The 27,476-nt window shown below is 50.1% G+C and overlaps 2 protein-coding genes across 3 annotated transcripts in view; one reads left to right on the forward strand and one right to left on the reverse strand.

Moving 5' to 3' along the window:
* Positions 1 to 114: 114 nt before the first annotated feature.
* On the reverse strand, positions 115 to 25,815 carry YARS1 (tyrosyl-tRNA synthetase 1). Its single transcript, XM_075553685.1, has 13 exons — positions 25,110 to 25,815; positions 20,949 to 21,095; positions 20,658 to 20,833; positions 18,392 to 18,521; positions 16,245 to 16,325; positions 12,088 to 12,180; positions 8,387 to 8,522; positions 7,664 to 7,749; positions 4,977 to 5,112; positions 3,825 to 3,925; positions 2,835 to 3,028; positions 2,259 to 2,400; positions 115 to 862 (listed from the first exon to the last, which is right to left on the reverse strand). Exons 1-13 carry the CDS (start codon positions 25,164 to 25,166, stop codon positions 752 to 754), a joined length of 1,590 nt encoding a protein of 529 aa, XP_075409800.1. The 5' UTR covers positions 25,167 to 25,815; the 3' UTR covers positions 115 to 751.
* Positions 24,806 to 27,476, forward strand: part of S100PBP (S100P binding protein) — a 46,395-nt gene continuing 43,724 nt past the window's right edge. The window contains exon 1 of one of the 2 annotated variants that reach the window (XM_075553686.1): positions 24,806 to 24,958. In XM_075553686.1, coding sequence (XP_075409801.1) covers positions 24,946 to 24,958 — 13 coding nt within the window. In that variant the 5' untranslated portion in view covers positions 24,806 to 24,945. Of the gene's footprint in view, positions 24,959 to 25,513; positions 25,626 to 27,476 lie in introns of those variants that run through there. The other variant, XM_075553687.1, reaches the window with a different exon arrangement.

Raw genomic sequence — 27,476 nt, forward strand, 5'->3', positions numbered from 1 at the left:
TGTCTGGGTCCCCAATCCTCAAAGATATGCAGCCAGGGTCTGGGGAGGACCCTGCAAGGTATTTCACGTTCAGGTCTTGTCTCCTCCTGGTCCATCCAGCTCCAGCCAGACACCTTTGTTCAGACATTTTATTTGAACTCATGGTGGCAATGGCTAACTTTGCGAGAGAAGCCAGCCATGTGGAGCAGCCTTCTGCCCGCCCCAACCGACGCTAACAGCACACAGCTGGTTCCCGACCTATAAACTCCAGGGGAATTCCAGGAACCTTGAGGCGGGCCCTGCCCGCCGAGTGCCAGGCCTCACGGGAGAGGTGCCAAGCACTTGGTAGACCACGAGGTGCCCTGCTTTCCCTTCTCTTTACTTTACAAATCCCACAATTTCCTGTTGGGGAGAAGTGTGGACCCAGTCCAGGCTCCAGCTCCCAGCCAGAGGCACAGCTGCTGGAATCATTCTGGGAAACCTGGGAATCAAGGTTTTTCCAATTAGGGAAGGGCTGTGGCATTCACTTTCTCTTGAGTTACATGGAAACCAGATTTCTCAAAAGTCTGCTGCCCAGGGAAGATGGTAGAGCTGCTCCTGCCCTGCTGCTGCTCCCTGGAAGTGAGCCAGGTGGATGGTCCTGGGGTCTGCCCACCTAAGAAGTCCTAAACCTGCTGCATCAGTGTCCAGGGACGGGTGATGGATGGAGGCAACGGAGGAGCCAGCAGATGACTTGGGATGATGGAGTGCGGGGGAGGCCGCCGCCCGCTGGCTAGCTAATATTGCCCCCTTTGAGAGATTGACAGGAGACATGCCCCAGCTTGGTCATGAAGTTGGTTTGCTTCCACTGTGCAATGCAATCCTCCGAAATCTTAAAGTCAGCCTGGACAAGAGACAGACAGACAGTCAGTATACAGGTGGTGGTGGTAGGACTGAAGATAGCAGGGCATCCCTTTCCCCGGGAGTTTGCCAAAAGCCGGCATGCCGAGACCTTACAACCCTGGGAGACTCATTTTAGGGATTCCCCCGAAGATCATCGTGGGTGAGTGCCAAGGCCTGCGTCCCTGGGTCTCCGAGTGGTGGAAGTCGCAACCGACTGCCTCGGTGTCTACCGAGGCTTGACTTCAGCGATGTGACACGCTCACCGTGGGCACTCCCTTCTCCATATTTTGGAAGGTGGGGAACGGGGCATAAGTTTGAGAACGTGGGCTAACCATAGTAGAGCCCAGAAAGACAGACTCACTGCTGATTGGTACCGCTAGATAACAGGGCTATGGCTATTTGACTCCTTCAGCTTCAAAATAAAGGAGCCCTTGTCTCGCAGTGGGTTGTGAGCAGGGTAGCTGCAGTTTAAACCCACAAGCCGCTCCCGGGAGAAAGATGTGCTGTCTGCCCCAGTGAAGATGTGACAGCTGTGGAAACCCCTGGGTGTCCTGCTCTGCCCTGTAGGGTTGCTATGAGGCAGAATTCACTCAATGACAGGCTGCTGGTTTTGAGGGGACACAATGAAAATTATGGCTGGAAAAAATTTGCTTGGAAAAAACAGGAAGGAGGGAACAGGCAGGGTTATTTGCTGTTGCAAAAGGGATATAGAGCGGAGAACACCTGGGCGCCCTAATTAAGGCACACGTAGTGTCAGCTCCACGAGGAGAGGGAGTCTTTGCTACCTAAACCACTAAGGTAGCAATAGTGGCCGATAGAGGTAGCAAACCTGTGCTGTCGTGTCGATTCTAACTTAGAAACTCTCCCTAATGATTGGGAGGTTTGATAAGTTTAAGTTAAATACAGAACTGATGATCTGAAATGTACACACCTATTTAATTCACAATGAAAAGTAAAAAACAAAAAAATAACCCCCAAAGTAGAACTCCATAGGTTTTTCTCGGCAAGTCACTAGGTCTCTTCCCCAGAGACACCCCACACCCTGACTTGACAGTGGTTAACTGAGGAGTTCCGTGGGCAGGCCACGTGAGCCCGTGCTTCGAGGGCAGGGAGGGAGGAAGGGTCCTGGGAGGGAGTTGATCCTGGCTCGCTCTCACTTCTGTGGCCTGCTGTGGCTGAGGCAGGTACCCCGCTAAGTAAAAGGGGCATAACCTCGAGTCAGTGCTTATCAGTACCCACGTGGTCCTGCTAAGCTCTAGTCCCTGCGCTCGGCGGCCACCTGTCCGGGGTGGAGAGGGAAAGGGGCTCAGGTGCAGGACCTCCGGCTGGGCCCATCACAGAGCAGTGGTGCCTCCCCCAGACAATGCGGGGATGAGGGGGCAGCTACAACGACTTACCTGCAACTTCTCAAAGACTTTCTTCTTGGGCTTGAGCTCATCATCCGGCTGGCCCTTCTCATAGCCCCTCACAAACACTCGCTCTCCAGGGGCCGAGCCTGCCGGCGGGTCCAGGGGCTCAACCCTGCGGCTTGCCCCTTCTCTGGAAAGACATGGAGAGGTGAGGCCTCGGGCTCCTAATGGACGGCGCGTCCTCGGAGCCGGAGCCCCCGCAGCGCATCACTGCCTCACGACATCCACCAGGTTGGATGAACCAGGCTACATGCAAGCCCTGACGGGAGATGCAGGGGAAAGTGGGGCCTAACAGAGAAACAAGAACTTCACAGCCACGCAGAGCTGGGCTCGAGTCCTGGCTCCAGCTGCCCACTCTCAGCCACATACACACTGCCTAGAGACCTCGACGTCTTTCAATACGTTAGCTCGGGGCCAAGCGTCTCGCTCAGTGTAGCCTGTGCATTAGCTTTGCTAAGAAGGAGTGCTCTCAGGGTCTCTCCTCAGCAGGGTGAAAGGGCACCGCAGGCGCCAAGCCCCATTGTGGTTGCACCCCCCCTCCCTCCCCCTCGTGGCCTCACTCACGTGGAAGCGCACAGGAGCATGCCTTGGGACTCGACGCCGCGCATCTTCTGGGGCTTCAGGTTGCACAGCACCACCACCAGCCGGTCCTGTAGTTCTTCCTTGGGCACAAACTGCACCAGGCCGCTCACCACCGTCCTCGGTTCAGCTTCCCCCACGTCAACCCTCTCCACGTACAGGCTGTCGGCATCGGGGTGCTGCCGGCAAAAGGCGTCAGGGTCAGAGGGTGTCAATGGAGCAGAGCATGGGGCCCGGCCAGCCCTGGACTCCAGAAGGGAACATTCACTTCACATGGGCCGAGGGACCTTCTGAGAGCAAACTCCCTTCTCCGGGTCCCAGAGAGCAGAATGAGTAACGGGAGCTTGATTGCTGTTTAAGGAGGGAGCTCTAGCAGGGCTTCAACACCCTGGTGGCTACCTCTCTGTCTACAGGCCACACCAGGGAGTCCTGGGTGGCCTGGAAGGCAGGACAACTGCTGGCCTCACTACCTGAAGCTGGAGTAGCACCAACTGCAAAGCAGCTCTGGTCGCTGGGTCTGTATCAAACTCAAGCTCGCTGCCACTGAGCCAATTCTGACCCCGGGGACTGTACAGGGCAGGGCTGAACTGCTCCTGCAGGGTTCTGAGACCAACTCTTTACGGGCAGGGAAAGCCTGCCTCCTTTTTCTCCCATGGGTCTCAGCCACTGGTTGCTCCTTGTTTGGGTGTGTGTGTGTTAGGGTAGGGGATGGGGAACCGACAAAGCGGCTGGTGGAAGGGCAGGCCTGCAGCGAGTCCAGACTTGCTGGCAATAAGGTCCACCAGACTGGATCTACTGGATGCACAAGGCCCTTCTGACTAACATCCGGGCTGGGTTTGCTTGCAGAAGGTCCCAGGGCAGCGAGGAGCTGCGGCCTGGAATCCGACCCCTGGGTTATGCCTTGCCGTATGACCTCAGGGATGCCATTTCCCTTCTCCAGGCCAGTTTCCTCCAGATGGACTCCCCAGGATGTACCTTCTCCACACTGACGATTTTCCCCACGCGGATATCCAGCCGAGACGGGATGACCTCTTCTGGCTCTGAATTCTTGGCAGCAGGGCCTTTGGCAACTAGCTCTGGGAAAGAGAAGAACCCCAAGAGGTCAGAACTCTCCTTCCCCATGCAGGCTGCTCATGCCAATACATGAGGGCACTGAGATTGGCCAGCTTTGGCACCACACGCACAGTACCCAGCCACTGCGGGACACATCCTTTACAGCAGTGGCTCCGACCTTTCACACAGGTCCTCATGTGGCAGTTACCCCCCACCCCCAACCATAACATGGATTTCGTTGCGACTTCATCAGTCATTTTGCTACGGTTGTGAATCGGGCGACCCTGTGAAAGGGCCGTTCCACCCACAAAGGGTTGAGAACTGCTGCTCTACAGCCCTTCCAGAAAGAACAGGTCGGACTTTCATCCATCCTCTCTCCTAGGTGCTGGGTGGGGCAGGGCAAAGTAGGGCGATGGTAACGTAATGGCCTTCTAGCATTTCCATTCACGCATTCCCCACGACTCCCCTTGTCTTCCCTGGGAGGGTCACCCAAAGCTCTCAATGTCAGTGCTTCAGCACCAGGGCTACGCGAGCCACTCAAAGCCAAGGGAAGGGACGGGGAGAGGCTGACGATGAGCTTCCCCGAGAAGCTGCCTCCACACTTGTACGACAGACCCTCAGCCTCCTGGCCCACCTCCACTGGTCTCACTGGAGAGCCAGACTTCAGGAACACAGGCTAAAAATCAAAGTCTATGCCTCCCCCTTCATACCTGAAACAGAGCCCACCCCAGGGACCCATTCTCAGCTAAGTGATAGTCAGGCCTATAATGTGCATAATACAAGACTAAAAGGGCAGCATGTACCCAATGACGAAGGACGGGAGAACTAGCTTACGCTGCAGACTTCCAGTACACGCTACAACGACAATGAAAAGCCGGCATCTCTCCACAGTGCTGGTGTGACAGGAGGCAATCATTCCACGGACTGACCAAGCCCAAAGCAAGATGACCCAGGGCTCAAATTCCACATCAGACATCCAGGTCTGGCATTTCTGCGCTGCAGATGCCCTGGGCTTGGGAGCCCCAACTTAAGCTAGGGGCTCAGTACAGGCTCTCTGTCCTCTGCTGGCCTTACTCTGCTTCGAGGGATCTGGGTAGGCAGCACTGGCGAGTTTCTTCAGAGCAGGGGTGTTAAACTTTTCCCGGATGGGATCCAGCAACTTGTTCAGGGCGACTTCAACAGAATTCTTTAGGTCTCCTGGGTGGACAACCTGCCAAAGAATGTAAGGCTGGTGAGCTGAGGGACTTGAGCAGGACCCAGCACAGCTGCCCTATTGAGGAAGACGCTCGCACGGAATGTACACTACTCATTTTCCCAGCAGGCTTACGGATCCCCACAGGAAGTCGATCCAGAAGTCAACTGACTTGTCAGAGAGCCAGCTATTTTGACCAGAATTTCACACTGAGTTGAGGGTTTTCAGAGGCTGACTAGGTGCTTGGGTGAAGTAAATGGTGGTTCGGTCCCATTCAGCAGTGCGGAGGAAGAAAGCCTTGCACTGAGATCCCAGCCAGACACCCCACAGAGCAGGTCCACTATGTAGCACACAGGGGTGCCACTGAGTTGGAATGGGCTTTTGTTTGTTCCAGGGGGGGGGGTGGTTTCTCACCTGAGGGTTGAGACCTCTTTGGAGGATCAAATGACCCTTTCACAGGGGTCACCCGATTCATAGCAGTAGGAAAATGACAGTTAAGAAGTAGCAATGAAAATACTTTTATGGCTGGGGGATCAACACAACACGAGGAACTGTATGAAAGGGTCATGGCATTAGGAAGGTTGAGAACCACTGCTCTAGAGGTTGAATATATTTATTAGTTCAATTCTTCTAGGCCTTCCATTTAAGCTTAGAGCGATGGTACAAACTAAATATGATTCAGAAGCAGAGAAACATTCACACTGGCAACTGAAGATATACAGCCAACCTAGGTGTACCCATAAGAAAAAGGGCACGAGTTAAGACACACCTGCGTTAGCTAGCTGTGTGACTCTGAATTTGACCTCCTCACGTATCAAATGGGAGTAGCACTGTGTTCCAATGGTGAAGAGGAGGATTAAGTCAGAGAGTATGAGCCTAGCACTCTCAAACCAAACTTGCTGCCACTGACTTGATTCTGACTCATGGCGCCCCTAGAAGACAGGGTAGAACTAGCCTGCGGGTTTCAGAGACTGTAGCTCTTTGTGGGAGTAGGCAGCCTCATATTTCTCCCCCAGAGCTGCTGGTGGGTTCGAACCATGGACCTTCTGGTTAGCAGCTCAGTGTGTATGGATGGTCAGTTCCACCTCCTGGCGAGCCACAGAGAACTGCTCTGGAAGGCTTTCTTGGCTGTAATCTTTACCGAAGCAGACACATTACTGGGTGGGCTCACACCGCCCAGCCTCAAGTCTGTCGCTGAGCACAACCCATGGTGCCATTTAGAAGTCCAGGAACTCAGTCGTTCTGGTTCTGTAACTATCACTTTTGGGCCCCAAATCTGGCCTGAAAGGCTTTTCCAGAGATCACCCAGGTACGAGTAGCTGTAATGCGACCAGGCCTCCATTTTTATCCCTGCTGCTCTGTCTTCACTTCCTTGAGAGCGTCTCGTTTTAATAACAGTGTGCTGTTCATGACGGTAGTCACGAGTCTCCTGTAGACACTGACATGTGAATGAAAGAGCACCCAAGTCCTCAGCAGCAGGAGCTGCTGTGAGGGCTCCATCGGTAGAGACCGGTGGTCAGTGCTGACAGAACGTGCCCATCATCACAGAAACTGCCACTGGATAGCCTTGACCCAGACCTTTCTTCAGAGCCATCCCTGTCCTCCCTTCTCACCCCACGGACTGCCGTCGGGATGCCCTGCCACAGACTACAGACAGACTGGCATCAAAGTATTGGCTGTGAAACATCAAATCTTGAGCCTAAGGGCCCACACACTTTGCTCCGACGCTCAGATCCGCACCTACCGCCGCAGCGCCCCAACACCCCCGCTGGCGGCAAGGAACGGGCCAGTCAAAAACCGAGTTGACGAGCAAGTCCCTTGAGCAAGTCCCTTGTGATGTTGGATCTAGACATTCCCACCCACAGGGCTGGTTTGGCCCTCGGGAGCCACAAGAAGGAACGTAACCCTTCTTCCACGGGAGCCTTTCACATTTTGAAGATGTCTGAGCACACACTCGCTTCCCAGGGAACAGCCCCAGTTCCTTCGACTGTGTCATTTTTAAACATGCTTTTGAGTCTCCTCCTTATTGTGGCTTCCCTCCTTCCACATACCCCAGGCTGTCATATTAAGTGGGGTGGGGGGGGAGCACACTCACTGCCACTAGCCGATTCCAACTCAGGAAGGAGAAGCTCCCGCATGGGGTTCTCAGGCTATGAACCCCCTTCTCAGGCAGGAGAACGCCCTGCTCTCTGCAGGCTAGTGGTCTGAACAGCCCGTTTCTCAGTTAGCCAAGAGCGGTACCTACAGTGCCCCAAGGCTCCTTTGCAAAGATGACAACAAGAAAACCGGATGGAGCAGTTCTGTTGGGCAGCAAACAGGGTCACCACGAGTCAAATGGACTCAGCAGCAGTGGGTTTTATTATGTCTGACAACAGCTGTGTCTTTTCATTGGATCCCCGTTTACTGGGCGCCTCCTCTTACTGGCTGTGGTCCTTCATTCCAGCCCATCAAGTCCTTTGGAGTATGAGTGGATGACAAGGTCATTTGACCCTTAACCTGTGAACTACGTCACTGGGAAACACGCAAAGCCCGGGGCACCTGACGGGGACTCGTCCTCCGCTGGTGTTACCTCTCCAGCAAAGTCCTTCTCCAGGTCCAAGTAAGCTGTGTAGGTCTTGTTTCCACCCCACTTCTCATCTCGGAGGATCACAAATTCTGCAAGAAAAGGAATCCATGCCGCTAAACCTCCTGGAAACTGCAGAGCCAGAATTCCTGATCCTACTGCATGAATGAATATCGGGGGCTTTGACCTTCCATTCACAATGCTTATGGTCGGACACTTCATGGGTATGAATCAGATTTGGGCCCGTGTTGTATACCCAGCAGGCACCGATGCTCAAGGGGGGAGATGTGCCCTTTCTTTTGATCCCTTGAATTCAGCCTAGAAGGGGCCCTGCAGGTTCAGTTAAATGCTTGGCTGCTAACCGACGAAATGGCTCTTCAAACCCAGCCGGCAGCTACGTGAGAAAGACCTGGTGCCGTGCCGCCGTGAACGGGCCAGTTGTGCTCTGCCACACAGGGCCACTTGCTTTGAGTCAGTCAACTTGATGGGACCTGAAAGCAACGAGTTAAACATGCTTGTCCCCACCCTTGTTTCGGTCCCCCTTGACCAGCGGGGCCATGGGCTAGTCCGGGAACAAGCCCATCAAGAACTAAACGACTGTTCCATTCGCCTATGAGGCATCAGAGCCAGGCCCTGCAGCGGAGTGGGTGACAAACCCCAACCAGGGCCATAGCAGGAGCCTTGCTACCCCAGCCTCGTCTCTAGGAAGGAGACAAGGGGGTGCCTTACCAGATTTAAGGGGAAAGAGGACATGCTTGATGAAGGACAGAACCCCGTTGTTGTCCACATTCCCTGGCTCACAGAAGGCCTTTCTCAGCTTTTTCTTCACATCCTCCTTCCGGTCCAGGAGATCAATCTTGGACTCCTAGAAGCACAAGGGGACAGACCTCTTGTGGTTGAGAATGAGGCTGTGCTCAGTGATCGCGCGCAGTTACAAGCTTTTATTTCACTGGGGCTGCTGCAGACAGCTCTCATCACAAGCCAGACATATAGCCATTTTGTCAAACATCTTTACCTATGTCGTCATCTTTTTCAAAACCTTTTCATTCTACCCGAGCCCCTGGCATCAGCTCATTTTCCCCTTCCCTCTCTCCCCCAGGCCCCCTTGATGATTTATAAATTATTCTCCCTGCCCCGCCCCCATGTTTTACACTGACTGCTGTTTCATTTCACCCACTTTTCTGCTGTCTGTCCCCCCGGGATGGGGGCCATACATCATCATTGTGATTGGTTCCCCCTTATTCCCGCCCCTCCTGCTTACCCTCCCATTACTACTGCTCCCCTTATTAGTCCTGAGGGGTTTGTCTGTTCTGGATTCCCTGTTTCGAGCTCTTTTCTGTACCAGTGTACATATTCTGGTCTAGTCACGATTGGTAAGCTGGAATTGGGGTCATGGTAGTGGGGAGGGGGAGAGAATTAAAGAACCAGAAGAAGGTTGTGTGTTTCATCGGTGCTATACAGCACCCGGCTGGCTTTCCTCTGGCTCTGACAGGGGGTGTCCAATTGACTACTGATGGGCTTTGGGTCTCCACTGTGCTCTCCCCCTCATTCCCACTGATATGCTTTTTGTTTGTTTTGTTTTAGGTCTTTGATGCCTGATACCTGATCCTATCGACACCTCGTGATCACATAGACTGGTGTGCTTTGTCGCTTCTTAGCTAGATGGCCGCTTGTTTATCTTCAAGCCTTTAAGACCCCAGACGCTATATCATTTGATAGCTGGACACCATCAGCTTTCTTCACCACACTTGCTCATGCACACGTTTGTCTTCAGTGATCGAGTCGGGAAGGTGAGCATCACAAGTGCCATGTTAGTAGAACAAATTGTTTTTGTGTTGAGGGAGTACTTGAGTGGAGGCTCACTGCTACCTTAATATTTAACATATAAATATATGTACACAGACTTATTTCACTATCATTATAAATATATTTACATATGTACATGCCTTTATTTAGACCTCTATAAATGCCCTTTGCCTCCTAGTTCTTTCCTCTATTTCCTTTTACTTTCCTCTTGTCTCACTATCATGTTCTGCCTTCATTAGGGTTTCAGTAATTCCTCTCAGCTACACTGCCCTTGATCAAGCCCCACCAGGCATTTTACACCCTACTTGCCACTGAGTTTTAGATCACTTGTTGTTCCCTTGTCCCCCTGGGCTTGTTAATACCCCTCCCCCCACCAATCATTGGTCCTGTTGTTTTCTCCTCCAGATTGTTTATCCTGCCTATCTTATCTAGATAGACATCCAGAGATAATAATATACACAAAAAACAAGACAGAGCAAAACAAAGCAACAAAAGAAATGAAAACGACAAAAAAAAAAAAAAAAGGAAAACCCTGTAAATCGCTTGTTTGTTGACCTTTAGGATAGTTTTCTGGTGGAATCTGGTGGTGTGCCACACCCTAGCCCCAAAGCCTATTTTTGGTATTCTCTGGGGCCTTCATTGCTTTGCGCCCCTGGCTGTACTGTTGCACACCCTTAGTGTTTTGTCTCGGTGTGGTGGGTCAGATCGGGTACAATTCCCGTCCCACATAGCCATTTTATAATTTTTATGCTGTATTACAGTGCCAATTATTTGTGACAACATAATGGATGACTGTCCAATTGTCCCTATTTTTACAAACTATAAATAATGTACAGTGAACATCTTTGCACAGGTTTTTAAAGCCTTCTTGGGGATTATTTCCATAAACTACCTACAATTGCTAGGCCCAAAATTGTTTCACGGAAGGGATCTACATCGCCATTAGCAATACTAAAGAATTTTTGTTCACTGCCATCGCCAGCCCCAGGCATTACATATATCAGTGCCATTTCCCCTTTAAAGAGGAAGAGGCTTTTATGATTATTTTGGAATGAGGTCGGTAGTTGCTACATCATGGTCCACGTGCGGCTTTATCAGCCACCTGGGGCACCCAAACTTAAGGACTATACACAAAGCAGAGCAGGGTCAGGTAGCTGTTTGAACTTCTCCAGGAGATTCTGATGAGATAGTTTTTTGTTTTCCCAGAAAAGGGGGCAGTAGGCCAAATACATTTGGGAACCCATGACATGGACCATGTGAGAGAGATACATGAATATATTACTTTAAAAAATTGTGATTCTCACACACACACTTCGTAATCTGTGCTCAAAGGTTGAGAGGCCAGACTAAAACGCTTGGTCAGTGCTCAGAGAAGACTTACATCAGGACCCTCTAAGTAGGCTATGAAATCAATAGATTCCCAAGTGCCACCCCAGAACCAATAGATCAGAATCCCCAAGGCCAGGGTCCAATCAACTCTTTTTAAGTCCCACAGGTGATATGAAGATAAGCCACGCTTGGGAACCCAGCACTCCACCTTCCAGATCTCAGGGGTCCATTAACACGAGGTTTATAGGCATTTCTTATTTACCTAACTTGACGGACACACGTCAAATTGACATGTGAGGGAAACACCCATTTTCTTTAAAAAACACGACTTATTTTAAAACAACATAATTACATACTATTAACTTATAAATGAAACCATATGAGTATATGAACTTTCTAGTATTTATCATTACACAACATTTAGGATACTGGGTTCCATGTATCTAAGGGTTGCTTGGGTCAGTCAGTAAGACAATCTCCACTGCATAGTTTGTCTTTATTTTCTAGGACTTTTGATTATGTTTCTACTTACTACTGAAGTAATGCTTTCACGAGTGAACCCGATTTACTGGGATTAATGTTCAGTTTGCATTCATAGCAAATTGACACGTTAAGTGGTTAAGTCCGCATCAATGGTAGGAGGTAAATGTAAAAGGTTTCTGTAATTTTCGGTGAGGAAATCAAAATTTGTCAAGTGACTCGCCGTGCAAACCTAGTGTCAATGACTCGGGTTTGTGCTCCTAAGGATCAAAACAAGAGCCCTAGTGGTGTCGTGGATCATGTGCTGGGCTCCTAACCTCAAGGTCAGCGGTTTGAAACCACCAGTGGCTCTGTGGCAGAAAGATGCGACTTTCAACCCCCATAAAGCGAGATGGTCACTCTGCACTCGATAGCAGTGCGGTCTCTGAGTGAGAAGGATCAAAGCAGTGTTCGTTCCCTGAGGATATTAAAGGTCACTAGAATTAACCAATGGCCCGTATGCACATCACCCCAAGAATCAACGTTCTAACTGCTAGAAAAGCAGCCAGGGCTCTACGTGACCAGTTTTGAGAATGAAGATATTGCTTTTCCTTGTACTTTGGATCAACAGCAGTGAGATTTGTTAAAATTATAATCATTTCGCAGGGAGATTGGCTGTGTCCACTGCCAAGAACCACTGAATTAACTGGCACGATAAGGCTCCTTCTAAATCAGTTTCATGAATTCTAGTTAGCCAGGTTACTCTCCTAAAGAATCCCAGTCTCCCCATTTCTCGCTCAAGCTTTCTAAACTCAAAGTCAGAGTGGGCGACTCACCTCTTCTGATGAGCTCATTTTGCTGCCAGTTAACCCTGGGACCATAGGATTCATTAGATGGACGCGTTTTGAGTAGCCCAGTGCAGGGAGGTACTGGAGGACCAGAGAGAAACACACAGGCAGGTATGAGTACACACTCCTCCTCAGTGCCCCAATCTGATCTGACCCGGCAAGCACTTGGTAAATTCCTTTCCAGTCTTTTTCTACTATAACCTTATTTCGGCCCCAACAGTGATCTTCATGGAAACAGATTTTGTTCCTATTATTTTTCTACTCGTGAGGCTATTGAATTGAACTTACCCGGCCCCTCCCTCTCTGACCACAGGCTGCCGTTAGAGCCTACTCTAAGAGCTCAGACACCTACGGCCAAGTCAGCACAGAGATGACCAAGGTTAGGCTGCCATCTTGACTCTAGAGCCCCTTGTTACATATGAACCTTCCTGTCACATGTATGCTTCTAGTACAGCGGTTCTCAACTTGTGGGTCACAACCCCTTTGGGGGTTGAATGACCCTTTCACAGGGGTCACCGATTGATAACAGTAGCAAAATTAGTTATGAAGTAGCAACGAAAATAATTTTATGGTTGGGGGGGTCACCCCAACATGAAGAACTGTATTAAAGAGTCACAGCATTAGGAAGATTGAGAACCACTGTTCTAGTTCACCCCTTCCTATTGTGTGTACACCCCTAACTCATCTCCCTCATGTTACATGTAAGCGTTTAATACAACCCTTTCCTGTTACATATGTGCTTACTGTGGCCTGTGTGCTCAAGATTATGTAAGCTTGTGAGTTTACATTTCGTGTGCTCTCTCTCTCTCTCTGACAGGACCTGGCTCCTGCCTGCCTTATCTTTCTGATGTCCCCTTAGTTTACCCCTCAGTTACATAACCACCCCTTGGACCCATTCGGTCGTGGGGAGGCTGGCTCCCACAGTGCTGGCCGCTCCTGTAAAGAAGTACAGTCTCCACAACCCAATATGAACCAGATGACAGTGTGTGGTTTTTCTCTCTCACTGACATTCATCCCCAGAAATCTAACCTGTGTGATCTCTTATCTCCTTCAAGTCTTTACTCATATACCACATTTTCGATGTCTTTCACTTCCTACCCTCGGCTTTAAAATTCTGAATAGCACTTTATTATCAACTAGTATCAATATGTCATTTTTTTTTTTCAGGAGAAACCCAGCCGAACTGGAAGTCTGTTCGCTGACTTTACGATATGTCTTCTATCTGTCCATCAACCCATTCTGCTATCTACCTGTATTTCCTCTGTCTCCTCACTACTTTTTTAATCATTTTATTGGGGGCTCATACAACTCTTATCACAACCCATACATACATCAATTGTGTAAAGCACATTTGTACATTCATTGCCCTCATCATTCTCAAAACATTTGCTCTCCACTTAAGCCCCTGGCATCAGCTCATTTTCCCCCTCCCTCATGAGCCCTTGATAATATTTACATAATTATTTTGTCCTATCGTGCCCTGTCCGAGGTCTCCCTTCCCCCCCTTTCCTGTTGTCCGTCCGCAGGGAGGAGGTCACATGCAGATCCTTGTCATCGGGCCCCTCCTCCCTCTTATTACAATACAAGTTCCATGAGGACAATGATGGTGATCTCTGCCTTTTTGCTTAGGGGGGGTCTTCCCAGTCCTAGATCCCAGTCTATCGACTAACAGCACCACCTAGGAGCTTGCTGGGAGTACAGCATGCAGAAATTACTAGAAGTAGAATTATTAGGTCCCAAAGCAGGGAGGTTGTAGGGTTGTCTAATCGCCTTCCCCACCACCTCGTTGGTTGCACGTATGATTGTGGTACCAGCAGCCACGCCGCTGGTACTTCACAGCCGGCAGGCCCACCCATGCCGCGCAGGCTTCAGTGAAGCTTCCAGACCAAGAAAGACTAGGAAGGCAGACTTGGTGCCTTCCAGCTGAGAAAACTGGCTAGCAAAAACCTCCTGAGTAGAAGCAAAACCACTCGAGGGGCTGACGGGAACAGATCATCAATTGCTCATATGCGAGTTCAGGTTGAAGCTGAAGAAAATTGAACGAGGTCCACCAGAGCCAAAGCACAACCTTGAGTATAATCCCACCTGAATTTAGAGACTATCAGCAGTAGATCGGATGCATTAAATACTAAATGACTGAAGAAAGACCAGATGAGCTGTGGGATGACAGCAAGAACATCCCTCATGAAGAAAACAAAACTTCATTTAAGACAGGAAATAAAAGGCCAAATGCGTGTTAGAAGACACTGTAAGATTCGCTCCTCAATATAGAACAGCTAAAGCCAGTGGAAGAGATCATGAAGTAAGAGCTGAAGAAAAGATTCCCACGGCAATCTCGCAAAGACAAAGCAGTGTGACCAAACGTGCAAACGCCCAGTTACAAAGCCAAGGAACACGCTCAGCACGCCTCAAGCTGAAAGAGCTGAACTTAAGCAAGTGCAGTACCGAAGGAGCTTATGAACACAGGAAGCACCCAAGGGGAAAAGGAGGTGGGAGGAATAGTCACGGAACCCAAATCAACTGGTAACTGAACAGCCAGCCATTTCAAAAGGTAGCATACGATTGAGAACCAACAGCACAGCTGAAGGAAGAGGTCCAAGCGGCCCTGACGAAAATCAAGGCTCCAGCAGTGAACAGAATACCAACCAGAGGTTCCAGCAGCGAACGCAACACTGGCCGAGAAACCTGGCCTACTAACCGCCTGCTACCTGGCCAGTTAACCAAAAGAAATCCATAGTCATGCTCATTCCAAAGAAAGGTGATCCTACAGAATGTGAAAACTAATGATTAATGTCACATGCAAGTAAAATTTTTCTGAAGATAATTCCAAGCTGGGTTCAGAAGATGTGGAATAAATAATGTCATTGCTGCTGCCAGATGGACCTTGGCTGAAAGCAGGGCGCAGCAGACAGGTTTTACCCGTGTTTTAATGACTGTGGATAACATTGCAAATGGGGATTCCAGAACACGGACTAATACTCCTGAGACCTGGACAGTTGTTTAGACAGGATAATGTGGGAAAGTGTGTGTCGGGGTTGTGTCCCTACCTTATACTTATTCAATCTGTATGCTGAGTGCAATATCCACGCAACTGGAGCAAAGGGAAAACCCTGGCATTGGGGCGAGAGGAAGACTCGTCAACAACTTGCAATATGCAGATGATACGCCTTGCTTGCCCAAAGTAAAGCGCTAACTGATGAAAACCAAAGACGATGGCTTTTGGAATGGATTATACCACAACATAAAGAAAATGCAAATCCTCACAAAAAGCAACATCATGATAAACGGGAAAAAAAGATGAAAGGTGTCTTATTATGTTGGACAAAATCTACTGTAAAAGACCTCATTAAAGTGTCAATAGAAAGCAACAATGTTACTCTGAGGCTGAAGATGGCCCTGACCCAAACGATGGTGTTTTCAATCACCTCAGACGCAGGCGGGTGCTGGACAGTGAAAGGGAGAGCAGAGATGAAGTGGTGCGGGAGACCACTGGATGGACCAGGGATTGCCAGGAGGATGAGCACACCCCTCTGGGGGAGCACCAGGCTTCCGCTCGGATGGAGCACATTGGACACATTATCAGGGAGGAACAGTTCCTGGAGAAGAACATCACGATGGGCAAAATAAATAAATACAAAGCCCCTCAATGAGATACAGTAGCAACAAAACAAACAAAGATGGATTGGCACAGTGGCTGCCACCCGGGCTCCAACAAGCAAAGACAGTGCGGCCGGCACAGTGCTTCCTCGAACTGTACACGAGGTCGCTGTGAGTTGGGACCAGCTTGACAATAACAATCAACTTCTGGGATTCCTACTTCCACGAGCAACTCTCTCTGTGACCGTGACAAACACCAAATGAAGGAAGGAAAGATGGGGAAGCATTGCCCCATGGCTACAAAGCTTCTCCTCCGAAGGATGAAAAAACAAAGCTGTTGACAGGAGACCAGGGCCTCCCCGCAATCCACCCCCAGGGGCAGTGACTCGTCTTCTAGGGTCACTAGGACTTGGAATCGACTTGATGGCAGTGAGTTTTTGTTTATACAGATGTGTCACAACTGTGGGATTGGCCTGGCACAGTTTAATTAACCTCGGTTGCACACCTCTGAGGCTCAAAGGTACAAAGATAGCAAAGATGACACTAACCTTTTCTGCAAAGGTGAAAATCTTTCTCTGGTCAATGCCTCCAAACTGAGCATCTACTTGCAAATACTCTTCATCCAAGGCCTGTGAAAAACAAACAAACAAACAAACAAACAAACACACACTAAAGCATAAACTCCCATTCTATTTCTGCAGGATGAAGATGAGGAGTCAGAAGTGTGGAACCACTGCTAGATTCTTCAGAAGGGTAGCCAGGGTGTAAACAGCATTTAGCTTTCCCGCCAGCTTCAGAGCTTTGCCTAAACATGTGCTCCGGGCCTGTAAGGAGCAGTCCCCACCAGACAGCCCGGAGGAAACAGAGAGGAAGAATGGATCTTGTCTCCAGGCAGCTCACAGTCCAGGGGAGGGGGGGAAGGGGGAAGGGAGAGAAAGCAAGCCACGTCGAAGGGACCCCACCACATAAGTCTAAGAGATGGCACACAGAAGGAAGTGCTCCCAGGGCCCAGAAGAAAAGGAAGACATCAGCAGAATACTAAATTATAGTGACTTACTGCATGCCTGGCCTGCAGATGGAGCGATGAATCAGAGCCAGACAGATTCGAGAAGTCACATACACAGAGCATTTGAACCAAATGTGCTAGGCTAACTCAGATGCGAATATGAGGGACACTGAGCACAGAGGAAGAAATGACTGATTATCTCTAGCTGGTGAGACAGGTGGGGAGGAAGACTTCTGAGAATCCATGTGTGGGCTACGCTGGGTTTGGGGGCACATGTAGGTATTTTCACCACACAGAGCAAACAGTGACGGAAGCACATGCAAAGGTATGAAACATTTAGGAGAACCAGTGATTTGACCTACAAAAGCACCTTAAAAGGATGTGGGGGTGATGATGAGCTTAGACAAGGACCGTGGGTGTCAGACTGGGGGGCTCTGGGTGGGAAAGGGTTTCAAGCGCTCCATTAAGGAACAATGCTAGACAGAGTGCCGTGCCGAGGGGGCCAGCTTTTCCCAGGCCAGCAAAAGGCGTGGAGGAGAGGAGCAGCGGGTAACAGGCAGCCTATCATCTTCAAAGTCCTCTCCATTACACTTAAAATCCATTTGTCAAACTCATCGGTTTGGATGGCTGATAGCGCCTCCCTCCTTTTTTTCTTCACTTCTACGTCATCAAATCGCTGTCCTTTCATGTCGCTCTTCATTCGAGGAAACAAAAAGAAGTCGCATGGAGCGAGCGAGGCCAGGTCAGGAAGGTGCATGAGGCAAGAGAGGCATGCTGGGTTTTTTTTTTTTGCCAAAAACTGGCATGCAGCTGCATTGTCGTGCGGAAAAACCAGTCCCCCATCTGCCACAAATCAGACCTTTTTGGTCATATATTGTTATGTAATCTTTTCAGAACCTCTAAATAGAAAGCTTGATTAACAGTCTGACCTGGTGGAATGAACTACAAATGCACTACCCCCTCACATCATCATTTTTTTGGGGGGAGTAGGGGTAACCCCTCCTTGTCACAGGAGAAAGATGGGCCTTTCTACTCCTGTAGAGTCAGTCTCAGAAACTCACAGGGGTGTTCGACCCTGTCCTATGGGATCGCTATGAGTCAGCACTGACTCCACAGCAGTGAGGTTTTTAATACTGCATATGTGCTATGATCCCCACTGGCCACATGGCTGGACTGCAGTTAGGGAACTCATGTTACTGAGAACATACCAGACACGACAGGGAAATACACCCCCTAAAAAAATTAAGTCTATCCATATTATCATTCCACCTCCCAGAGGCAACTAATATTAATGACTTAACTCACGTATTTTTTCTCTTTCTCCTTGCTCCTACAAAGACATACATACATGTATGAAATACGACGCTTTGTGTAATGGGAAGTAGGATCACGCCTGTCATTTATTTGCACACATCACTCTGAAGTTCCTATTCTCCAGCTAACAAGCTATGGTATCATGAAGACGCACGAGGGGAGCAAGGTCCTCAAGCACGTACAGGCAGGAGGGGACTCACAACTAAGGCAGTGTAAGTGTGCCACAGCAAGTGGGGGGACGAGGAGGAGGGAGGCAGGGAGGCAGGCCCAGCGTACTGTGAAGAACAGTAAATGAGCTCGTTTGGAGCTCAGGGGAAGGTTTATAAGGAGTCAGTAGGAAAGGTAAGCAGGGGCCACTGCCTCCCTCCTAAGTACCTGCAGTCCAGGGTACAGCAGACCACTCAGCAAAGGGTGCTCCACCTGCTTGACCACCTCCGCGCCCGCTTTCTTGGCGTCATGCTGCGTGACCACGGAGGAGAGGCGGTACACATCCAAGGTGTACTCTCTGTGGAGGAAGGAGGGGATGGCTGTAGGCTGGTGTCCCAGGGAAGTCCTACAGCACAGTGCTGCCCTTTCTGTCTGGGAAAAGGGCCACGTGGAGATCCATTTCCCCTCGTGCTCACGGCACCATGCTGGTCATTCCTGAAAGCTTCCAAGAGAGCACCGGGGGGGGGGGGGGGGGGCTTTAGAGACCCACACGCTCATTCAAGAGAATCGATGTTTTTCTTTTTTTAAAATAGCTTTCAAAAAAAAAAAACTTTCAATAGCCCTTTCTTTACTTCTAGAAGAATTTCAGTGATTTTCTCTGCAAACACCTTTTTTTCTGCCATTGCCCTTCATTCTCTTCTTCTGGAATGACAATTAGATACATGTCAGGGCTAGTCAATTCATTTTCCATGTCTTTTTTAACTTTAGTATGAGGGGGCTTCAACATAGTCATGGAAATTTTCAACTAAAAACTAACGAAGATTCCCAGAAACTTTCTGTAGCTCCCTGGTCCGTGTGGAGAATAACGAATGACAGGGAGGGAGGGGGAAAGAGGGGCAGATACCAAGGGCTCAAGTAGAAGATGTCCTGGAAATGATGATGGCAACACAGGTACAACTACGCTTGACACAAATGATGCTATCACAGCTGTAACTCCTTAGGGAGTAGAAAGCCCTGGGGGGTGCTGGTGGCTTCAAGCTGCAGGTTAGCTACCCAGTGTATAGCCAGCATCCCCTCTGGCACCACAGCCCTAGCGACCCTAGAGGACAAGGACAAAGCAAAACTGTCTCATGGGGCTTCCATGGCTGTATTTTTGGGAGCAGATTGTGCCCCCCCTAACCCGTGGAGCAGCTAGTGGATCTGAACCACTGACCTTCTGCTTAGAAGCGGAGTGCTTAATCACTGTACCACTAGGGCTGTTCACAACCACCCTACCTGCTGCTGTTGAGCTGATTCTGACTCACAGTGAACCTAGACTGTAAATCTTTATGACCTGCCTCCTTCGCCCTCCTAGCCCGAAAAGTCGGACAAGTGATTGATTTTAGAATGCACTCCTATGTCGAGATCAGAGCATTGCAATTAATAAGATTGCTCCTTTTGATGTTGTAACCAGGATATTACTATTTTTATTTTATTAACCAGGATGTTATAATCAACGCTGTACCCTGTAACGCTCACTAACTCTAAAGAATAATAACATTAATTTTGCTTTCTTCTTCTGTCCAGGCTTGCTTAAGTTCTAGACAAATGATAAATGAGTTTTTGCCTTTAAAGATGGGTTGCAGTGCCCACTCAGGACTGCAATGAAAGAATTGCCTTTAGATTCTAACAGTCCAGTTATAATGAGTAAAGACTCTTCTAAATTATCATATCACAGTGACTCTGTCACTTATTCGAACCCGCAACACCATCAGGGTCCCGTCCTCAGCAGGGTAAGGCCTCCCTAAATGTGTGAACACGAATGGAATCCGCACAGGTGTGTCTATGCTTTATTTAAAAGTAAATGTTCACCACAATCCATCCATCCACTGTGTCAAGCACATTTGCATATTTTCAACTATAACTCTTTATGGGAGAAAAAGCCTGGTCTTTCTTCCCTGGAGCAGCTAGCGGTTTCAAACTGCTGACCTTGTGGTGAGCACACTTACTTTGAAAAGCTGCTCTGAGGGGTTAAGGACAAAGATATCAGGCAGTGGTGCATGTTACACAGGCTATTTGCGAGGTTTTGAAGATTATATAAAGTGGAGGCTGAAAATTCAGATACAAAGTTCTGCCTGTGGTAGCAGTCTATAAAAGCTGTGGGGAGGGGTGGGAAAGGAGTGACACTGCCCCTCCTCATTTCTTTCAACAGTGTTTGCTCAGGCTGGAAGGGGAAACGCTGCACTGCAGGCATCCTGCCCCCGGGCTCGGAGCTCTGCGAGGCGGAGGCCTTAGTTCTGGTCCCGTTGCTATGAGGACAGCGCCTAGGTACTTGTTTAGCAGTCAGCACGTTTTTAATGGTTATTTTAAAAGCACAAGGGCATAAAGTTTTTAGTGGTCTTAAAAGGTAATGGGCAAACAGCTTCTCATCCAAATTTAGGATGTCTGGATTTCCCAGGCCCATAATTAGCTAGGTGTGTTCGAGTCACAAGGAGGGTGGGTGCTAAGCACTTACTTGCTAAGCTGGTAGTCCGTGCCTTTGATGAACTTGAGCTTTTCCAAGGGTACGCCAATGCTCTCCAGCATTGCCTTGATCACGTTCTCATAGTAGCTGGTTCTGAGCTCTAGGAGTTCCCACGGGGCTTTCATGTTATCCAGGTATGCGTGAAGGTCCGCAAACAGAATGGTTACCTGGAAAGGGACCACCAAAACGTGTTTGTCAGAGCGCTGCTCCACCCTGGCCTTATCACATTTGCCCGTGGCCGTTCCCCAAGGGCAAGGCCTGGCCCATGGAGTTGCTACTTACCTGGCACCCTGCCTTCAGGAAGTCGGCGATCTTGGACATAGGCACGAAGTAGGCCACATGGGGCTTGCCTGTGGTGGCGGTTCCCCAGTAAACTTTAAGTTCCCGCTCCTTCAGGATCTCCTTCAGCTTTTCTTCCCCCAGAACCTCCTGTGGTGGAAACACAAGACCTGGGTACTCAGTGCTGGTCAAGAGGCCACGAAAATCAAAGCAGGAGGCACCAGGGGCCCAGGCTCAGGACCAGCAAGGAGGTCCAGCCATGCTCTCCGTGCTGCGGGAGACCAACCTTAGCTGCTGCTGGGACTACTCCAGTGAAGTGGCCAAGCCCACCCTAAGCACACCTGCCCCTCCTGCTACCTGCAACTGCTTCCTTCCTTCCCTAAGACAAACTTCATGGAACAGCTGTCTTTCTTCTGGGTGTATTCCTAGTCCACAGCCACACGGATCATGGAAATGACCTCCGCATGGCTACATTCAGTGAGATTTCCTGAGTCCTCACGGAATCTCGGAAAACCTTTCTCGTTTGGGTCTTGCTGTGCTTCCTATTTCTCTGGCTGCCGGGGCTCACGTTTCTTTGCAGTGGTTCCTTTTCTCTCTGACCATTCAATACCAGCGCTCCTTGGGGTTCTCGTCTCTTCTTACTGCTCCACTTCCCCGAAGTGATGCCCTTTCAGTTGGTGCAATGACTGCTTACAAGAGGGTAACTCACAAATCTGCCCAACCCATACATAGAAGGTGTACTTGTTACCACTCTAGGTAATTCTAATTCAACTTGGTCAAAATTAAACTAATGCTCTTGATTCTCTAGCTTACTCAACCAACTTTGCTCACTTAAGAGTTTTACACTCGGCATGGAGTAGGGAACCAGTGGAGACGTCTGAGGGGCCGGCCCTAATCCCAACTACTACGTGGGCACCTGCCCCTCCCCCCAGAAGAATTAATTTCAGAGGACGGCATTGAATCTGCAGCTCCGGGAGAGGGACATATGTGATCGGAGCACATGGGAGCAGATGAAGGGGGAGGAGGAGAGTGGAACACATCCTGGCCTACCACGCCTTGAGGATGATGTTCCTAATTAGAGCAGCCAGTCCACAGAGCACCATATGGCCGGCCCCACTATGAAACACGACGTCACTCACTGACCCATAGCTCTACAAGGGACAAAACCTGAGACAGAGTGTAGAACTGTGCCGGATCTGATCCCGCCACACCGAGGCAAAACACTAAGGGCATGCAACAGAACAGTAAGGGAATGGAGCGGCGAGGTCCCTAGGGAATGCTGAAGGTAGACTTTGGGGCCAGGGCGGGGTGCCCCAACAGACTAGACTAGAAAAGGCTCCTAAAGGCCAACAAACGATCCTTGAACTAACTATAAGCTTTTCTTCCTTGTTGTGTTTTTTGGGTTTTTTTTGTCATTGGTTTGTTGTTTTTTAAATATTTTTGTTTATATTGTTGCTTGGTTTTGCTCTGTCTTGTTTTTGTGCATGTCATTATCTCCACAGGTCTGTCTAAATAAGATAGGCTGGATGAGCAGTCTGGAGAAAACAATGGGACCGACAGTTCCGGGGAGACATGGGGGAGGGGGAGGTGGGGGGATAGGTAGTAATGTTAACAAACCAGGGACAAGGGAGCAACAAGTGATCCAAATCGGTGAGGAGAAGGGTGTAGGAAGCCCAGTAGGGCATGACCAAGGGTAATGTAACCAAGAGGGATTACTGAAACCCAAATGAAGACTGAGTATGATACTGGGACAAGAGGAAAGTTCAAGGAAATAGGGGGAAGAGCTAGGAGGCAAAGGGCATTTAGAGGGCTAAATAAAGGCATGTACATATGTAAATATATTTATATATGAGGATGGGAAAATAGATCTATGAGCCTGTATTTACAGGTTTAGTATTAAGGTAGCAGATGGACATTGGGCCTCCACTATAAGTACTCCCTCAATGAAAGAATACTTCCTTCTATTAAACTGGCATTCTATGATGCTCACCTTTCCGACACAATTGATGAAGACAAAGCGGGTGAATAAGTAAATGTGGTGAAAAAAGCTGATGGTGCCCAGCTATAGAAAGATACAGCATATGGGGTCTTAAAGGCTTGAAGGTAAACAAGCTCAGAAGCAACAAAGCCCACATGGAAGAAGCACACCAGCCTGTGTGATCACGAGGTGTTGAAGGGATCGGGTATCAGGTATCATCAGAACAAAAAAATCTTATCATAGTGAATGAGGAGGGGAGTGCGGAGTAGGGACCCAAAACCTGTTTGCAGGCCACTGGACATCCCCTTATAGAAGGGTCTCGGGGAGGAGATGAGCCAGTCAGGATGCAGTGTAGCAACGATGAAACATACAACTTTCCTCTAGTTCCTAAATGCTTCCTACCTGCCAACTCTCATGATCCCAATTCTACTTTACAAATCCAGCTAGTACAGAGCATGACACTGGTATAGAAAGGAACTGGAAACACAGGGAATCCAGGGTGGATGATCCCTTCAGGACCAGTGCTGAAAGTGGCAATTCTGGGAGGGTGAGTGGAAATGGGGAACCGATTACAAGGAACTACATATAACCTCCTCCCTGGGGGAGGGGCAACAGAAAAGTGGGTGAAGGGAGTCATTGGAGAGTGTAAGATATGACATAGTAATAATAATTTATAAGTTATCAAGGGTTCATGTGGGAGGCGGGAGCGGGAAGGGAAGGGGAAAATGAGGAGCTGATAGGTACCAAGGGCTCAAGCAAAAAGCAAATGTTTTGAAAATGATGATGGCAACAAATATACAAAGGTGCTTGGCACAATGGATGGATGTATGAATTGTGAGAAGGGTTGTAAGAGCCTCCAATAAAATGATTAAATAAAACAAACAAACAAACAAACAAATAAAAGGGAAAAAAATCAAGTTGCAAGGGGAAATAACCCGAATGTCTACCAATTGATGAATGGATCAACAAAACACAATATTCATAAAACAGAATATTCTCCATAAAAAGGAATGAAGTTCTGATACATGTTACATCAAGAATGAAGCTTGAAAAGGTTATGCACAGTGAAAGGAATCAGGCATGTACAACTCCATTGACATGAAATGTCCGGAAGAGGCAAACTCATAGAAACTGAAGAGAATAGTGTTTCCTTAACACTGCAGCAAGGAGGGGATGGGAAGGGGCAGCTATTGGCGTGGGATTCTTTCAGCTGATGAGAATGGTACACACCAGGTGAATATAACAAAAACCACTACCCTGTACACTTTTAAAAAGGTGGACTTTATGGTATATGAAGTCTCTTTCCATTAAACAATAACAAGTTGTGGCCCAACGTCACTGCTCTTTAGAATAAAACCCAATTTTAAGCAGCGCCTACAAGATTTGGTTCCTGCCTCCCCTCTCCCCATCCTAAGCAAGCAAAACTTATGTAGGTAAACATGTTCCTGGAGGCTGGGCAGGCAGGGCAGGAGCTGCAATAATCCAGTGGCAAGAGAGCTGGCTATTTTAAATACGGTCAAATTGGTCACAAAGATCCCTAATAAGATGGAAAGAGGCAGAGTCCTGTAAGAGTTCAAAGAGTGAGAAATAAAGACATATTTATTCAGTGCTTGATCTGCATTTTGCTGGCTCTACTCCAAGCAACTTAGCCTTTTCTCTGATGAGAAATCTTCTTTCTCCTCTCTGGGCCTGGCACTACTGTCCCCTCCATCTGAAAGCCCCCCACCCCAAACTCCCGGTTCTGCAGTCAGCCAACAGCAGAAATTGAAAAACACTGGACAATCCGGCGTATCCTTCAGGGTGGTTATGAGGTCACCTCTTCTGGAAATCTTTTCCAGCCACTCCCCCACGTCCTCTCCTTATGTCCTCCCAATGTCCCACCTATAATTCATAGCAGCGCGGATTCTGGACCATTGTAAACATCCTCTTCAGACAAGTTCTCTGAGGTCCGGGCCCTGCCGTATGCCCAGTGCCCAGCACTGCACGTGGCACGTGGGGTCCTGAACGCGAATACAAAGAAGCATGCACACAGAAGGTGAGTCCACGGCGGCTGCTTGACCGACCGGCAGCCCCTTTCGGAGGGCGTCCCCCGCCCCACACTAAGCATCGCGTCGTGGGTATCGGGATCGACCACTGGATCTAAGGCCCTAGCCACCACCGGCCCAGTTCCAACCCCGAGGCCTGACCTGTAGGTTCCGGGTAATAAGATGCAACTTCTCTTCAGGGTTTGGGGCGTCTCCCATGGTTCCTCCGTTCCTGCCTCGCCCGTTCAGCGCACTGCTCGCGCCCCTTCCTCAGTAGCCGCCGCGGCCGCCGCGGTGTGTCCGGCCGGAACTGTCACGCGGATTTAGGCAGGTTGCATCAGATGAGATCAGATCGCTCGGCTTCTTTAGTCTGGGCCCTTTTCCGCCTGGCGGCAGCTGAGAGGCAGACGCAGTCGAGAATCGAGCGGGTCGATGAGACGAGACTGGGAGGAGCCAGGAGGCGGGGTAGGGGCGTGAAGGGCGGGGCTGCGGCGCTGGCGCAAGGCCACGGGCGGGACGGAACCCTCCTAAGACGGCAAGGCCGTTTCCTGCCAATCACCGCCTTCGCCCGCCCCCTGGCGTTGCCCCGGCGGCCTTAGGCGGGGGAGGTCGGTAAAATGGCGCAGGGGGCGGAGTGAGGCAGAGCCGTTCCTCCAGGCTTCGGCCCAGCTTCTGGAGGTGAAGTGCGAGAGAGCCCAGGGGGTCGTGGTTTCCGGCGGGGTGGCGGTTGGGGGCGCCTGTTGCTTCTGAGGGTGTTCGCGCGCCGTCCGCCCCGTGGAAGGGCTGAGGGGCCCTGAGGGCTCCTGGTCACTGAGGTGGCAGCGGGGATTTCCCCCAGCCGCCTTGCCGGCGGGTGCCGGCAGCCCTTCTCCGTGACGAGGGAAAGGGTCGGGTCCCCTGAGAGCCGGGGAGGGGGTGGGGGGACGGATGTGATTTGGGGTGGGTGAAGCCGCGCTCCCCTGGCCCACCAGGGGGCAGGGTGTTGCAGGGGGTTCCCTCGCGAGCTCTCCGCGCTCCGGATTGACGCGCACGGGAGAGGAAGAGCCGCCTCCCGGCCCGCTCGCCTCCCCGCTCGGCCCCGGGGTCCTGCTGGAGCTCGCGGGCCCGGGGCGCCCCACTCTGGCCCCCAGCCGGAGCCTCCCGGGGGAGGGGCGGCGGCGCCGGCTTCGTCCGTGGCGGCAAATTTGGTGTCAGGGTGGGGAGCGCGCAGGCCAAGGGCGGGGCGGGAGAGGAAGGCCAGGCTGCACCCTAGGGGGATGGGCTGCAGCTACCTCTCCCCCCTCCCCACCCCTCACCCCCGCGAGGTCGGAGGACCCCAGGGAGGAGAGCCTCGCCCTCGCCCGTGCAGGCAGCTGGCCAAGCGGCGAGCCCTGGAGGAGGCCAACTTGCCTACGGGCTACCCTTAACCCGACCTCGGGTTCCTTAGGGTTCGAGGCTCCCAGCTGGAGCCGGCCAGCCTTCATCATTAAAAAGAAACGGAAATTCCAAAGGAAACCTGTTGCCGCCGCTTAGTTCCATCCATGCTCACGTGGGTGGAGAGCCGTGGTCCCCGGAGCAACAGAAATGTTACCAAAAGCAGAGCTTTCCCGTCCTGGGTGCTTTGCCCGCCCTGGGTTCCCAGTGGCCGCCTCAAAGGAATGGCAGCATTCTTTTGAGCTCGCTGTGGTTTTTTTCTTTTTCTCTTTTAAACAAAATGCTTTTCCGTTTAGAGGAGTGATTCCAAAGCGGACTGGTGTCCTGGAGCCTCGCGCTTCACGGGGATGGCCTTGAGGCGGGGCGGGGGTGGTTGGCTGGAAATCACCCCGGCCCTTCGCCACTGCTGTCAGGGCAGGCCCTGCGCGGGGAGGGTCTTAGTTTTGGACCTCGGAAGAGAAATTTTAGGTTGTGTTTGATGTCGTTTTAATGGCCTGAAGAAAATACGGCTTTTGTGCTCTCAGGCAGTAGGTTTTCTGAGGTAAGATTAAAAATAGAGAAGGAACCAGTTTCTGAGGTTGCGACTGGGAGGTTAGAGAACAGAGCGAGGGGGTGGTGAGCTGAAGTATGAAGAAGGGGGTGGACAGGTGAGGGAGATGTGGAAGGACAGAATGGGGTCATCGAAGGGTGGGGAGCAGAGGAATTGGGAGAGTACTCTTCCCATGAAAATAGAGGGGGTCCCCATATTTTATGTTAAGTGGGGATTATAAAGCAAGCATTGAGCAAGTCAGGTGATGGAACGGCCAACAGAAGTACTGAAGGCGGGCGTCGGTGGCATGTCCTTTTAGTGGAACTTCTACTTTACGAGAGCTTATTTTCCCCCATCTTGCAAGTTCATTAAATTCCAACTCGTAATTAATATAAAGTGGTTAAGTTTAGCATGCTTTCATCAACATCTCATCATTTGCCTCTTACTCCACATGATCTGTTTGAAGTTAACAGTGAATAATGCCCCTTTTCTCAGGCAAAGGCGCTCTGGTGGTGGGGTGCTTTAGGCATTGGGCTCCAGTTCACACCCAGTAGTCACTCCTTAAGAGAAAGATGAGTCTGTTTCCA

This window comes from Tenrec ecaudatus, chromosome 1 (genome assembly GCF_050624435.1).
Source record: "Tenrec ecaudatus isolate mTenEca1 chromosome 1, mTenEca1.hap1, whole genome shotgun sequence".
NCBI lineage: Eukaryota > Metazoa > Chordata > Mammalia > Afrosoricida > Tenrecidae > Tenrec > Tenrec ecaudatus.

What these genes read in the sequence shown, in the direction of transcription:
- YARS1 (XM_075553685.1), bottom strand. Translation starts at nt 25,166, where the DNA reads ATGGGAGACGCCCCAAACCCTGAAGAGAAGTTGCATCTTATTACCCGG. An exon ending in ACGGACTACCAGCTTAGCAA is followed by an intron (nt 18,522 to 20,657) that starts GTAAGTGCTTAG and finishes CTTCCTCCACAG; the next exon opens with AGAGTACACCTTGGATGTGT. An exon ending in ATGCTCCTGTGCGCTTCCAC is followed by an intron (nt 2,401 to 2,834) that starts GTGAGTGAGGCC and finishes ATGTCTTTCCAG; the next exon opens with AGAAGGGGCAAGCCGCAGGG.